General features: G+C 37.5%; 1 protein-coding gene across 1 annotated transcript in view; it reads left to right on the top strand.

Moving 5' to 3' along the window:
- LOC149541406 (coronatine-insensitive protein homolog 1b-like) overlaps positions 1-14,300 on the top strand; it is a 30,043-nt gene extending 15,743 nt beyond the window's left edge. Inside the window, exon 3 of the mRNA XM_089796674.1 lies at positions 12,912-14,300. Within this exon, the coding sequence (XP_089652800.1) occupies positions 12,912-13,706 (795 nt within the window). The 3' untranslated portion in view covers positions 13,707-14,300. The remainder of the gene's footprint in view (positions 1-12,911) is intronic.
- The last annotated feature ends 1,620 nt before the right edge of the window (positions 14,301-15,920 follow it).

The following is a 15,920-nucleotide window of genomic DNA, read 5'->3' as shown; positions in this document are numbered from 1 at the left end:
CCTTTGGTGAATCTGCTGAATTGCAAGGGTCATGCTCTCCTCCGCCCGACCCCAACAATTGGGTGTTCAATGGAACTAGAAAAAAAAATAATTCTGATGCAATATGTTATAATGCTGCTAAATTCTTTTTATTCTTTGCAGATAAAACTCTAGATGTGCTCAATAAGAATGCCCAAGGTTGCCCTAGGTTTCTAGCATGATTCCAAATGAATGCCCTTAAAAACAATATAGAACTCAAATCAGTCCCAAACATTTTCTAGGCTGGCAGGATGTAATTTAATTTTTGAAATTTAGAAGTTGAAGGTTAAAAAATCTGCGACTATGGAAATGACCTAGTTTGTGCTTGTAGTCATGAATGCAGTAGTGGTTGACGTAGGATCAAGATCAAATCTCCAGTATACGAGTAATGATGAGATTGCTATTAGCCGAATATGCACAAGAATATGCTACATGTAAGCTACTAATGGATACCCTGGACCCTCGATTTGGGTGCGGGTCCGGACCCCAACCCATACCCTGGACAAAGAGATTATGGAAGGACCATTATTCAAGTGTATTCAAGTTTCAAATGGACACTTAAATAAATTGGTAAATATTATTTCTTTCAAACGATACAGTTGCATGGCAGCTGTACTGGATGGAAATTTGAAACTGCTCATACCAACATGGGTGATTACTTGAAATTTCTTACAATGGTAGATTTTTACAATACTATACCGAGGATTTTGTTATTCCCAGATTATAGGGTTTATTTCATAGATGATTTGTAAGGTGGAAGCGTCAACTATAATTGATCAAAGCGTGTATGTCAAACATTCATTCATTTATACAAATCTATATGAAAACCCAATAAAGGAGGGACAGATATCGTAAATACACCTTTCTAGACAGTATGAGAGATACCAAATTTGAGGTGCAAAATTATGAGAAATATGGTATAATATTAAATAAAATGATAATTGAAAAAATTGAATGAAAGCTTTTTTGAAAGCAAAATAATAAATAGACAAACGTACAAGTAGCTCTGAATATATATATATATATATTTAATTTTTATATATAAATATAAGGACATCACAATTTAAAATTATATTAATCCCTTTAAATAAAATTATTAAAAATTTAAAGTATTTGATAATTAACAAAAGAATAATTAAAATGGTAGCCGGCTTTTTAAAAGCAAAATAAAAACTATACTAAAGTAAAACAAGAGCTCTTGTAGAGCTGGAGTCCCTGCCTTATGAAGGGAGGCTTGGGAATAATAATAAAGACATAGTATCAAGACAATTAATAGCATTTGGAAATCACTAAGAAATAGTAAATAATTATCTTATGTATGTGATGAAATTGATGTTGCAACATTTGATTCCAATTTTACAGTATTTTTCTAATTAAAGAAGAAATAACTTGAATTTTTTATCTTAAAAGTGAAAATGTAATAAGTAAATAAAAGAATAATGAAAAAGACAATTTTATTATTTGATAAGTAGGAGATGATTTCCACAGCTAGTCAAATTGTGATGTGAATTTCAGGATTTAACTATGTGATTTTGAGTCAAACTCGATGACTCATGTTTCATGAGTAGTTATTCAACATGAATCCATCTCTCATGAGAATAAATGGAACACTTAGCACTCATTGGATCTAGGTGATGCTCACAGGGGTGAAGCACCGGGACTTCCCGGGAGGTCACCCATCCCAGTACTAGTCCAGCCTGAGCGCGCTTAACTACGGAGTTTCCTCCACAGTTAAACCCAAAGCTTGCAACCCCATTTGCAAAACCTTCACCAAGTGTTGTGCCTTATGAACCATTCATTAGAAAGCCCCTTAAGCTCATCAATTGATAAGTAGGAGATGATTTCCACAGCTAGTCAAATTGTGATGTGAATATCAGGATTTAACTATGTGATTTTGAGTCAAACTCGATGACTCATGTTTCATGAGTAGTGATTCAACATGAATCCATCTCTCATGAGAATAAATGGAACACTTAGCACTCATTGGATCTAGGTGATGCTCACAGGGGTGAAGCACCGGGACTTTCCAGGAGGTCACCCATCCCAGTACTACTCCAGCCTGAGCGCGCTTAACTACGGAGTTTCCTCCACAGTTAAACCCAAAGCTTGCAACCCCATTTGCAAAACCTTCACCAACTGTTGTGCCTTATGAACCATTCATTAGAAAGCCCCTTAAGCTCATCAATTGATAAGTAGGAGATGATTTCCACAGCTAGTCAAATTGTGATGTGAATATCAGGATTTAACTATGTGATTTTGAGTCAAACTCGATGACTCATGTTTCATGAGTAGTGATTCAACATGAATCCATCTCTCACGAGAATAAATGGAACACTTAGCACTCATTGGATCTAGGTGATGCTCACAGGGGTGAAGCACCGGGACTTCTCGGGAGGTCACCCATCCCAGTAATACTCCAGCCTGAGCGCGCTTAACTACGAAGTTTCCTCCACAGTTAAACCCAAAGCTTGCAACCCCATTTGCAAAACCTTCACCAAGTGTTGTGCCTTATGAACCATTCATTAGAAAGCCCCTTAAGCTCATCAATTGATAAGTAGGAGATGATTTCCATAGCTAGTCAAATTGTGATGTGAATATCAGGATTTAACTATGTGATTTTCAGTCAAATTCGATGACTCATGTTTCATGAGTAGTGATTCAACATGAATCCATCTCTCATGAGAATAAATGGAACACTTAGCACTCATTGGATCTAGGTGATGCTCACAGGGGTGAAGCATCGGGACTTCCCGGGACTTCCCGGGAGGTCACCCATCCCAGTACTACTCCAGACTGAGCGCGCTTAACTACGGAGTCTCCTCCACAGTCAAACCCAAAGCTTGCAACCCCATTTGCAAAACCTTCACCAAGTGTTGTGCCTTATGAACCATTCATTAGAAAGCCCCTTAAGCTCATCAATTGATACGTAGGAGATGATTTCCACAGCTAGTCAAATTGTGATGTGAATATCAGGATTTAACTATGTGATTTTGAGTCAAGCTCGATGACTCATGTTTCATGAGTAGTGATTCAACATGAATCCATCTCTCATGAGAATAAATGGAACACTTAGCACTCATTGGATCTAGGTGATGCTCACAGGGGTGAAGCACTGGGACTTCTCGGGAGGTCACCCATCCCAGTACTACTCCAGCCTGAGCGCGCTTAACTACGGAGTTTCCTCCACAGTTAAACCCAAAGCTTTGAGAAACAGCTGTGAATGTAAACTGACAAATGATATTTCATTAATATGCAGTGGAATATAACAAATGTTTACATATACATCACGCGCTGATAGTCTGATTTCTGATTATCTCGAATGAGATAAGAGCATACTCTCTATATCAGAATATGAGCATAAGAAACTTATGGATCTGAAATTTACAGTCTTTGTAACTTAACTTCAAAGCTTATCTAGGGACTTCTGAAACTTCTAAAACTCTTGGACTCCTAAAACTCTTAGACTCCTTCTTTTACTCAACTGACTCCCCTAAGAATGAAGATCGACCTTCCTTATATAGATGAAAGAGATCTACTCCATTTTACATTTCGTTTAAGTCCGACCATAGGAAACGGACACGCGTAAAGGTGAGTGAGACAAGAGGAATCTGCTACAGGAACACCACTTAACTAAAGGCGGTGGAACAGGATCACACCGACACCTTTTATTACAACGGCATCTTTTTGACGAGAAGGGTAACTCGGCTAACGTCATTTTTACCAAGGGTGACGACCTTGTCTTAGTTTTGCTAACACAGGTTAAGATGTCTGCGTCAAGTGACATCCCCACTTGATGAGTGCTAGAACTGATGTGAACGTGGTGAACTGACTTCCCAGTTCATTTCTTCATCGTCTTCAGACATGGGTCTGTGTTCATCATCAAGTCTCATGAGGCGGTCTTCCATTGTCTCTTCTTTCCAAAAGATTCGTTGAGTTACTCGGATGAAAGCTGTAGAATTGGTAACATCAGGAGTGCGGTCTTCAGGTATTGTTTCATATTGTTTAAACAACCACAGAGGCTTTCTTTGACTGACAAAGGAAGAGAGAGTGCGCAATTCAATTGTGTCTTCTTGCGCTGGAGATGGACCATAATCGGAAAATACACCAAGTGAGATTGGTGTGGGTGTTGCTGAAAGAAACTGCAAGCGAAACAAATACCCATAGTTAATAGTTAAGGGATTTTGCTGGTGACTATGTGGGTATAGGCCAAAGAAGAAATCATCAAGCCTTGAGCGGTAGTGGTATTGGCTTTGATGTTGGTTTGGTATATGCGTATTTGTAGAGAATGCAATTGGCCATTCATAACAGGATGCATAAGTAGGAATTGGTCCTATGGCAGCGGCAATTTCTGGATCGGCTTCTTGACAATGATATTTGATGATAAGGGCATCAGTAAGAAGCTGTCTGCTGGCTGCGAAATGAAGAGCTCTAAGCTCGTCATATATGTGTTTTGTCAGCATCCTGGTATCTGGAATCCACCTTGTATTACATACCATCGGGTAAGTGGACTTTCTTTCCATAATCATGCGAACATGTCGCTGAGTTGTTTGCTATGCAGGTTCCGGTTGTGGAGCAACAGGAGGAGCTAAAGGAATTGCAATGTATCTGTCCGGCTGTGGTAGTCGTTGCAGAGTCTGATCTCTGTGATCTTCTGCAAGCCTTCCTCGTTCTTCTTCATAGCTCATTCGAACTTGATCATCATATATCTGCTGATTAGTCAAATCAGGGGCAAAGTATGAGCTATTATACAGATTACATACAATATCCGGCAATGTCTGAGCAATAGGATTCGCTCGAGGACGGATATACTCCTGGTACTCTTGTTCTTCATTCAAGGCGTTTACATGGTAACCTTCTCTGCTGAGAAAGTCTGCTAAGACATTTTTGACGCCTTCTATATATTTGGTTTCGAAATCAAATGTATCAAGGAATTGTGCCCATCGCAACAAGCGACCACGAGCAACCTTGTGTTTAGATTCCTTTTTGAAGAAACTTGCTAAGTGCTTTAAATCACTTCTTAAAACAAATGGCTTATCACCGATAAATAACTGGAATTTGGTGAAAGCATGAATAACAGCAAGTAACTCCTTGTGTGTGCTATGATAGTTAAGTTCTGCACCTTTAAACGAGCCAGATTCATACCTGACTACTTCTTCTCGAACCTTACCTTCATGTGGAACTTCTTCGAGAAGGACAGCTCCCCATGCTTCATTAGAAGCATCTGTCTGAACGATCTTCTTTCCTGTTCCTGGAATCTTCAGAGGAGGAAGCTGCTGGCATTGATCTTTAATGGACTGGATGATCTGATCATGTTGTTGAGTCCATGGTGGTGCATTCTTCCTTAGAAGCTTATTCAGCTCCTTTCTGGCTTCGGCTATCCTATGGTAATATCCAGCGATATAGTTAACCATTCCAAGAAATCGTTGAAGGGTTTTCTTGTCCTTTACCTCTACTTTGGAGATGGCAGTTAATAGATGGTTCTGTGGATATAATCGACCATTAGGCTCGATTCTTGTCCCAATGAAGATGAGACTCTCAGTACACCACTGCAGCTTAGTTGGATTTAGGCATAAACCATTACTTTGGCATATGCTCAGGAATTGCTTGAGATGAGTCATATGACTCTGGTAATCCTGGCTTAAGATCAGAATGTCATCAATATATGGTTGTATGAACTTAGCATATGGACTGAAGATGTGGTCCATGTGGCTCTGGAATATTGATGGTGCTGTCTTGATACCGAATGGTAGCACATTCCATTCGTACAAACCTTGAGGCACGGAAAAGGCTGTCTTGTATTGATCTTCTTCTTTTATCTGGACTTGCCAGAAACCTTTGGTCAGATCGAACTTACTAAAGATATTGCAGCCTTGGAGGCTCTGCCAAATATAATCCTTACTAGGAAGAGGATGCTGGTTGTTCTGAAGACATACATTCAGAGGCTTATAGTTTACAACCAATCTCTTTTCTGGGATTACATTACCATTTTCATCCTGCTTGGGTACATACATTACATGGCAGGAGAATGGGCTATTGCTTGGCCTTATGATGGATTTGGCTAGAAGTTTAGTGATATCTTTATCACACAATGCTTCTTCCTCAGGAGATAAGATAAAGTAGTTAGCTTTACTGGTAGGAAGCATTGGCTGATTATTTCCATCCATCTTAAGAGGGAGAGTACAAGTCATGTTGCGCTGATACTTATTAAGATCCTTGGTAAGAACAGTGGCGCTAAAATCTGACTGTATGTTGGCTAATTCCCCCCGGGCGGCAAGAGATTGCGTGGCTAACCAGACACGCGATTGTGGCGAAACCTATTCCCTTCAATGCCGAAACCTATTCCGCCACAATCGCGTGTCTGGTTAGCCATGCAATCTCTTGCCGCCCGAGGGGAATTAGCCAACATACAGTCAGATTTTAGCGCCACTGTTCTTACCAAGCATCTTAATAAGTATCAGCGCAACATGACTTGTACTCTCCCTCTTAAGATGGATGGAAATAATCAGCCAATGCTTCCTACCAGTAAAGCTAACTACTTTATCTTATCTCCTGAGGAACAAGCATTGTGTGATAAAGATATCACTGAACTTCTAGCCAAATCCATCATAAGGCCAAGCAATAGCCCATTCTCTTGCCATGTAATGTATGTACCCAAGCAGGATGAAAATGGTAATGTAATCCCAGAAAAGAGATTGGTTGTAAACTATAAGCCTCTGAATGTATGTCTTCAGAACAACCAGCATCCTCTTCCTAGTAAGGATTATATTTGGCAGAGACTCCAAGGCTGCAATATCTTTAGTAAGTTCGATTTGACCAAAGGTTTCTGGCAAGTCCAGATAAAAGAAGAAGATCGATACAAGACAGCCTTTTCCGTGCCTCAAGGTTTATACGAATGGAATGTGCTACCATTCGGTATCAAGACAGCACCATCAATATTCCAGAGCCACATGGACCGTATCTTCAGTCCATATGCTAAGTTCATACAACCATATATTGATGACATTCTGATCTTCAGCCAGGATTACCAGAGTCATATGACTCATCTCAAGCAATTCCTGAGCATATGCCAAAGTAATGGTTTATGCCTGAATCCAACTAAGCTGCAGTGGTGTACTGAGAGTCTCATCTTCATTGGGACAAGAATCGAGCCTAATGGTCGATTATATCCACAGAACCATCTATTAACTGCCATCTCCAAAGTAGAGGTAAAGGACAAGAAAACCCTTCAACGGTTTCTTGGAATGGTTAACTATATCGCTGGATATTACCATAGGATAGCCGAAGCCAGAAAGGAGCTGAATAAGCTTCTAAGGAAGAATGCACCACCATGGACTCAACAACATGATCAGATCATCCAGTCCATTAAAGATCAATGCCAGCAGCTTCCTCCTCTGAGGATTCCAGGAACAGGAAAGAAGATCGTTCAGACAGATGCTTCTAATGAAGCATGGGGAGCTGTCCTTCTCGAAGAAGTTCCACATGAAGGTAAGGTTCGAGAAGAAGTAGTCAGGTATGAATCTGGCTCGTTTAAAGGTGCAGAACTTAACTATCATAGCACACACAAGGAGTTGCTGTTATTCATGCTTTCACCAAATTCCAGTTATTTATCGGTGATAAGCCATTTGTTTTAAGAAGTGATTTAAAGCACTTAGCAAGTTTCTTCAAAAAGGAATCTAAACACAAGGTTGCTCGTGGTCGCTTGTTGCGATGGGCACAATTCCTTGATACATTTGATTTCGAAACCAAATATGTAGAAGGCGTCAAAAATGTCTTAGCAGACTTTCTCAGCAGAGAAGGTTACCATGTAAACGCCTTGAATGAAGAACAAGAGTACCAGGAGTATATCCGTCCTCGAGCGAATCCTAGTGCTCAGACATTGCCGGATATTGTATGTAATTTGTATAATAGCTCATACTTTGCCCCTGATTTGACTAATCAGCAGATATATGATGATCAAGTTCGAATGAGCTATGAAGAAGAACGAGGAAGGCTTGCAGAAGATCACAGAGATCAGACTCTGCAACGACTACCACAGCCGGACAGATACATTGCAATTCCTTTAGCTCCTCTTGTTGCTCCACAACCAGAACCTGCACAGCAAACAACTCAGCGACATGTTCGCATGATTATGGAAAGAAAGTCCACTTACCCGATGGTATGTAATACAAGGTGGATTCCAGATACCAGGATGCTGACAAAACACATATATGACGAGCTTAGAGCTCTTCATTTCGCAGCCAGCAGACAGCTTCTTACTGATGCCCTTATCATCAAATATCCTTGTCAAGAAGCCGATCCAGAAATTGCCGCTGCCATAGGACCAATTCCTACTTATGCATCCTGTTATGAATGGCCAATTGCGTTCTCCACAAATACGCATATACCAAACCAACATCAAAGCCAATACCACTACCGCTCAAGGCTTGATGATTTCTTCTTTGGCCTATACCCACATAGTCACCAGCAAAATCCCTTAACTATTAACTATGGGTATTTGTTTCGCTTGCAGTTTCTTTCAGCAACACCCACACCAATCTCACTTGGTGTATTTTCCAATTATGGTCCATCTCCAGCGCAAGAAGACACAATTGAATTGCGCACTCTCTCTTCCTTTGTCAGTCAAAGAAAGCCTCTGTGGTTGTTTAAACAATATGAAACAATACCTGAAGATCGCACTCCTGATGTTACCAATTCTACAGCTTTCATCCGAGTAACTCAATGAATCTTTTGGAAAGAAGAGACAATGGAAGACCGCCTCATGAGACTTGATGATGAACACAGACCCATGTCTGAAGACGATGAAGAAATGAACTGGGAAGTCAGTTCACCACGTTCACATCAGTTCTAACACTCATCAAGTGGGGATGTCACTTGACGCAGGCATCTTAACCTGTGTTAGCAAAACTAAGACAAGGTCGTCACCCTTGGTAAAAATGACGTTAGCCGAGTTACCCTTCTCGTCAAAAAGATGCCGTTGTAATAAAAGGTGTCGGTGTGATCCTGTTCCACCGCCTTTAGTTAAGTGGTGTTCCTGTAGCAGATTCCTCTTGTCTCACTCACCTTTACGCGTGTCCGTTTCCTATGGTCGGACTTAAATGAAATGTAAAATGGAGTAGATCTCTTTCATCTATATAAGGAAGGTCGATCTTCATTCTTAGGGGAGTCAGTTGAGTAAAAGAAGGAGTCTAAGAGTTTTAGGAGTCCAAGAGTTTTAGAAGTTTCAGAAGTCCCTAGATAAGCTTTGAAGTTAAGTTACAAAGACTGTAAATTTCAGATCCATAAGTTTCTTATGCTCATATTCTGATATAGAGAGTATGCTCTTATCTCATTCGAGATAATCAGAAATCAGACTATCAGCGCGTGATGTATATGTAAACATTTGTTATATTCCGCTGCATATTAATGAAATATCATTTGTCAGTTTACATTCACAGTTGTTTCTCAAAGTTGCAAAACCTTCACCAAGTGTTGTGCCTTATGAACCATTCATTAGAAAGCCCCTTAAGCTCATCAATTGATAAGTAGGCGATGATTTCCACAGCTAGTCAAATTGTGATGTGAATATCAGAATTTAACTATGGATTTTGAGTCAAACTCGATGACTCATGTTTCATGAGTAGTGATTCAACATGAATCCATCTCTCATGAGAATAAATGGAACACTTAGCACTCATTGGATATTCACATCACAATTTGACTAGCTGTGGAAATCATCTCCTGCTTATCAATTGATGAACTTAAGGGGCTTTCTAATGAATGGTTCATAAGGCACAACACTTGGTGAAGGTTTTGCAAATGGGGTTGCAAGCTTTGGGTTTAACTGTGGAGGAAACTCCGTAGTAAAGCGCGCTCAGGCTGGAGTAGTACTGGGATGGGTGACCTCCCGGGAAGTCCCGGTGCTTCACCCCTGTGAGCATCACCTAGATCCAATGAGTGCTAAGTGTTCCATTTATTCTCATGAGAGATGGATTCATGTTGAATCACTACTCATGAAACATGAGTCATCGAGTTTGACTCAAAATCACATAGTTAAATCCTGATATTCACATCACAATTTTATTATTACTTTAATTTTATTTTTAAACTAAGAATTAAAATCTAAAGAAAAATGAATAACTTGTCACGTCATTTTATTTGGAAACAGCTACTATTTACTCATTCTATTAATTTGTAAACTATAAGTGGAAGCAAAAAATAGTAAGTATTTTGCATATCAAATTAGAAAGAGCCCTACACGTATATAAGTGTAATGCGGTAGCCATTAAACGATAAAATTTTCTTTGTACGATCTGTCTCTGCATTAAAATTTTCTAATTATACCGTGAGGGATGAGGTCAGTCCGTGAAAATGATGTGACAACACGGCATACCATGGACAGCTGGTCAAGATCAATACTATTACCACCATGGATGAGGACGTGCCAGTCTGTGAAAATGATGTGACAACACGGCATAGCATGGACAGCTGGTCAAGATCAATATTAATTAATTTGCCCTCAGAGAGCAAAATGAACCAAAGTATTTAATATTTTTCTGATTTTTATATTCACGAAAATTGGCATAAACCCCAGCAAAATTTGTCTAAACCAATCAGAAATTCAGAAATAGGAAATCATAAAATGATTTATAAAATATGAACTTCCTTAGCATTTTGGATTTGTATCCAGAAAAATTAATAGCTGGGGGGGAAATGAAAACATTAGTTCCCTGCCTTATCTAAGGCAGGGACTAATAATTCTTTAAATAAATAATGTAGATAAAATAAAAGAACTTTTCACTAATTAATTGCTAAGGTACCGATGCGACTTCCTGGAGCCTGATGCGGATGCAGGATGTGTTTGGGATGCGTTTGGAAGCGCATTGAATGCAAGCAGGGTGCGTTTGTTGAGTGCTAACTTCTGTAATATATATATAGAGAGAGACACAATTAGTGCTGTCTAGAACTTTACAGACCAAATCACTGTGTAGCTGCCCAGAACTCAGCTACAGGGCTGGTATGGGCCTCAATCAGCTTGTATGACACCCTTAATGGAGTATTTCAGACTTATATGAAACTGCTGTAGCAGTCCCTTAATGAAGTATTTCAGAGTTATATGAAACTGCTGATAGACAATTTGTAACAGCAGTAAGCACTCGATAAACTTCCAGCAGATAGACAATTATATATTGCCATGTGAGAGCAATATCAGGCGTTTTTTGAGAGCCAGTAGATAGAAAATTATATATACAATGTTTAGCAATATTATATATATATATAAAATAGTATTTAGCAATATTATATTATATGGATAATATATAACACACACATATATAATAGTATTTAGCACTATTATATTATATGGATAATATATATACACACACATAGACGCATCCATACGCATCCACATCTGCTTCCTGCATCCATTTCCGAGTCCGCGTCCGAATCAGTAACTTAGATTAATTGTTGAGAATGTTAGTATGTTTCTTGGTTATGTGATTTGTCAATTTCAAAGTAAAAACTGCATCTCAGGTTTATTAGTTTCATACTAAAGACTGCAGCAATGTTCGGCATGGATATCATTCAAATATAAAATTGAGATATATACAAGTATAATTTATATTGTAGCCCTTTAAATTGGTTGCTATAGCCCCTTTACGGTAGTTGAAAATTGGAAAGTTTAATTCATGGATTTCATTTAAATATAAAAGCTGAGTGGTATAACTTTGCAATAATCCAGAAGTATAATTTTACATTGTAGCCTGTTAAATTGGTTGCTACCTATAGCCTCTCCATTCTATTGGGGGGGCTTCAGGATCTATTATTATAGAGCAAGATATACCATGAACTAAAAAATATATTGCTATAGGATTAAATTGAATCTTTTCTTCAAATGCTGCACCGCTTACTTTTTAGAGCTGTATATTCGAACAGGATGAGGTGGGACTAAAATTAGATCTTTTCAAGTCGCTTTAATAAAATCCGCTGAAGAAAGAATTGATGAGATCACCATCTTTCATTATAATATTTAAGCATTAACTCTACTGGAAAATTCATAGGATCTGTTAGTTTAAACATTAAAATAATCCTAAAATGTCTCAGTAACACTCATTAAATTTTTTTAGGAAGCCCCCTTCATGACCCCCTTCATGAAGCTAGAAACTGTCCTAATAGCTTAGCAATGCTTTTTGCCATTTGTAAAATATTTATTTTTAAGTCTTTCTGAAGCAATAATTTTGGAGTCAAATATGTTTTTTTCTGAAACAATAATTTTGGAGGATCTTTTTGGTTTTTAAAGCACAAGAGTATGGAAGACGTAATTATTTGCATTCATGAAACCAGCACCTTCCTTGAATGTTGGAGTTTAAATTCAAATGCAAAACAAAATTCTTGGACCCACCAACTTCAAATTTTTTTCAAGGAAAAATGCTATTTAAAGTATAAACATAGAAGAGAAATATTCTTTTATATGTTGAACTTTGAACTTTTAAGCTGAATTGGGCTAAAAATTCATGGGTGCTTCCACAAACTTAATTTTTTTTCAACAAAATATCTTAACAACTTCGGCTATATTTTATAGGGACCCCCTTTAAGCACATTTCTATAAACATGGAAAGTACTCAACATATATTTTGGCATCAAATTAATGGCTGTATAGAGGATGGAGATTAAATGTAATCCTCGGCAAATTTGAGGGGCTTGCAGGAGTGTTCTCTTATCAATGATATATTGGTAAAATTGTTTCTATTTAGATATGCTCTAAACTTCATTCACAGAGATTTATATCATACGTCTTTAATGTTTATATTCATCTTTTTACAAATGTTATATTTTTGAAATTTTGAATTAAGATGTTTATTCCATAGATTCTCTGAAGTAGCAATTTTAACTTGATCAGAATGTTTTCTTTTAAGCAGGTAAGAAATGTCATTGGAGACAGAGGATTAGAAGTTGTTGCAAATCACTGCAAAATGTTAAAACGAATCAGAGTAGAGCCTGGAGAAGAAGAAGACGTAGATGTTGAGCAAGAGCTAGTCTCTCATAGAGGGCTGTCCACAATAGCTCAGGGCTGCCCCGATCTGGAATTTGTTGCTGTCTATGTTTCAGATATAACCAATTCAGCACTTGAGACTGTAGGTGAATTTTGCAAGAATTTGAGGGATTTTCGGTTGGTTTTGTTGGACAAAAGAGAACAAGTCGCCGATCTTCCACTTGATAATGGAGTCATGGCTTTGCTGCGTGGATGTCACAAGTTGAACAGATTTGCATTTTACGCGAGGCCTGGAGGATTGACAGATACAGGGCTTGGCTATATTGGGGAGTATGGCACAAATATAAGGTGGATGCTACTGGGATTTGCTGGAGAAAGCGACCAGGGCATCCTTCAACTTTCACATGGATGCTCAAAACTGGAGAGGCTTGAAATGAGAGGTTGTAATTTTAATGAATCTGCAATAGCATCTGCGGTGCTAAATTTGAGATCACTGAAGTACATATGGGTACAAGGATATAGAGCAACACCAACAGGAGAGAGACTTCTGGGTATGTCACGACCGTTTTGGAACATAGAGTATACCCCACCTTGTGTGGAGGAACAAATGGAAGGAGAGATGTTTCAAGAGAACCCAGCACAAATACTGGCTTACTATTCTCTTGCTGGAATGAGAACAGATAATCCAGAGTCTGTGAAGCTTTTGTCTTTCGTTGATTAAAGTCAGGAGCAGTTTAATTTGGAGTATTCATTTCAACCAACATGATTGTGTCATGAAACAGTTTACAGTATGCAGGGAAATGATAGAGGTAGCTCTGGACCATTGTGGCTGTTCCATTTGACGGGGCCTTCCAGTTCTTGCGAGAAAAAGGCCGCTGATTTCCCTTTCTGTGCACTTCTCCACGAACTTCGGTAAGAGGATCTTTAGGCGGGCAACAAGACATGCCATTGCGCATTCTCATTTCTTCTCCACTGCATCTGCTTCCTGGCACTAAGAATCCGGTTGCTAAGGTATGGATTTGGAGATTGCTATGAGACATGTTCTATATAGGCTCAAGCACTCAGATTCAAGGTATAGATTATCTAATGCCTAAAGAATATCTTAAGCAGTTTGACGCTTTAATAATAGAGTAGTTCTTTTAGGGCCTCTGGAGCTGGTAATCCCAACAGTGAAGCGGGTATTCATGAAGCTTGAGCTTTTTGTCAATATTGAAAACCTGCAAGTGAGACGAAATTTTATGAGCAAGCCCATTTTTATTTTTTAAAATATATTTTTTCTCAAATCTTCCACATTATTCAATGACATTTTTCACCACCAGCGTTTTACTGAATAAGTGTGTGTTTATTGGAAGTGGACGTAGTCTATATCAGGTTATTAGTTTGTCAATTTGGAGGCAGCAGTTGTTAATTACAGATGCGTAACTCTTATGCACAGATTGCACCCAAGAATTGTGTTTCATGATTAGCTCATGGCAGCTACTTAGAAAAGGTTAAGCATAACTTATGTATGGTTTCACTGGAACACTGGAACTTTAGGTAGCTTCATGAAATATACGAGACACTTCTTCCTTACAGTTGTAAATTTTCTTCGTTATATATTTTTTGTATTGCTAGTAGGTAACATCAAAGAGGGTGCTGTTTTGTCTCAAATATGTTTGGTGTCCTGCTGTAACTGAATTTGTTGCATTAAATTGCTTTATTTTGCTATGTACTAAGATTAACGCTAGACCCGAACCTATGAAATGTTAGGGAGACTTTGAGGAGTTTCGCAACCATTGTACAGATTTTGATAGGAAACCAAAAGGTTCCTATTTTTTCAAAATCAAGAAGTGTTTTTGTTTTGTATGCCCACAAATATTAACACTCATTGTTAGTGGGTTCCATCTTAAATTTTTTTTATAAATAGGTATCTACCAACTAATCCTCATTTCAAATCATTCCTAAGATTCTAAATCGGGAAGAAGTATCTAACAACTAAGTTTCATTTCAAATCACTCCTAAGTTGCCGGATTATTTAAGAAAAAAATTGATTGTCATTTAAAAAAAAATGTTTAATCGTATATATAAATTTTTAAAATTAAAAATAAGTTTCTAAATTTATTGTTGCCTTAAATTAATTAGGCTGATAGGTTTTTATGTGGGGGCTTTGCTCCTGGATTTTAATAAAAAATAGCAACCTATAATTTTGGCAAGTAAATATTCTTAATTTAAATTTTTGCCATAAATTTTGTTACGAATTATTGATTCTTGAATTTGCCAACAACTTTTACAACTTAATGATGCTTTTAAAATGTTTTTAGAAATTACTTCAAAAAAAAATCCTCTTCACTAATCAAATCTTACATTCCTTATTTTGAGCTTTATTTAAAGTTGCAACATTCTAATTTTTTAATTTAATATACATTATTTCTTAAAATTGATTGTCATTAAAAAAAAATCTTTAGTTGTATATATAAAATTTTTAAATAAAAAATAAGTTTCTAAATTAATTAAGGTGATAGGCTTTTATGTGGGGGCTTTTGCTTTTGGATTTTAATAAATTTTGCTCGAAAATTGTTAGCCCTTTACAATAAAAAATAACAACCTATAATTTTGGCAAGTAAATATTCTTAATTTAAATTTTTGCCATAAATTTTGTTATTGGTTATTGATTTTTGGATTTTCCAACAAATTTTTCATGATGCTCTTTAAATGTTTTTAGAAATTACTTAAAAAAAACATATGCTTTTCACTAATCAAATTTTACATTCCTTATTTTGAGCTTTATTTAAAGTTGCAACATTCTAATTTTTAAATTTAATATACATTATTTAATAGAAATTTGCGTAGTTCTCATTTAGTGCAAACATTTCACATAATAGATTTTGTTGGCGGCAAAAACCCATAGAATTAACAATGCAGTAAAAGTCTTTAGTGATTTGCAAGTGTTTTGACA

Source organism: Cupressus sempervirens, chromosome 8, assembly GCF_028749045.1.
Source record: "Cupressus sempervirens isolate cs-2001-9-10 chromosome 8, ASM2874904v1, whole genome shotgun sequence".
Lineage (NCBI taxonomy): Eukaryota > Viridiplantae > Streptophyta > Pinopsida > Cupressales > Cupressaceae > Cupressus > Cupressus sempervirens.
Note: the sequence above shows the minus strand (reverse complement) of the source record. Positions and strands in the feature narration are given on the sequence as shown.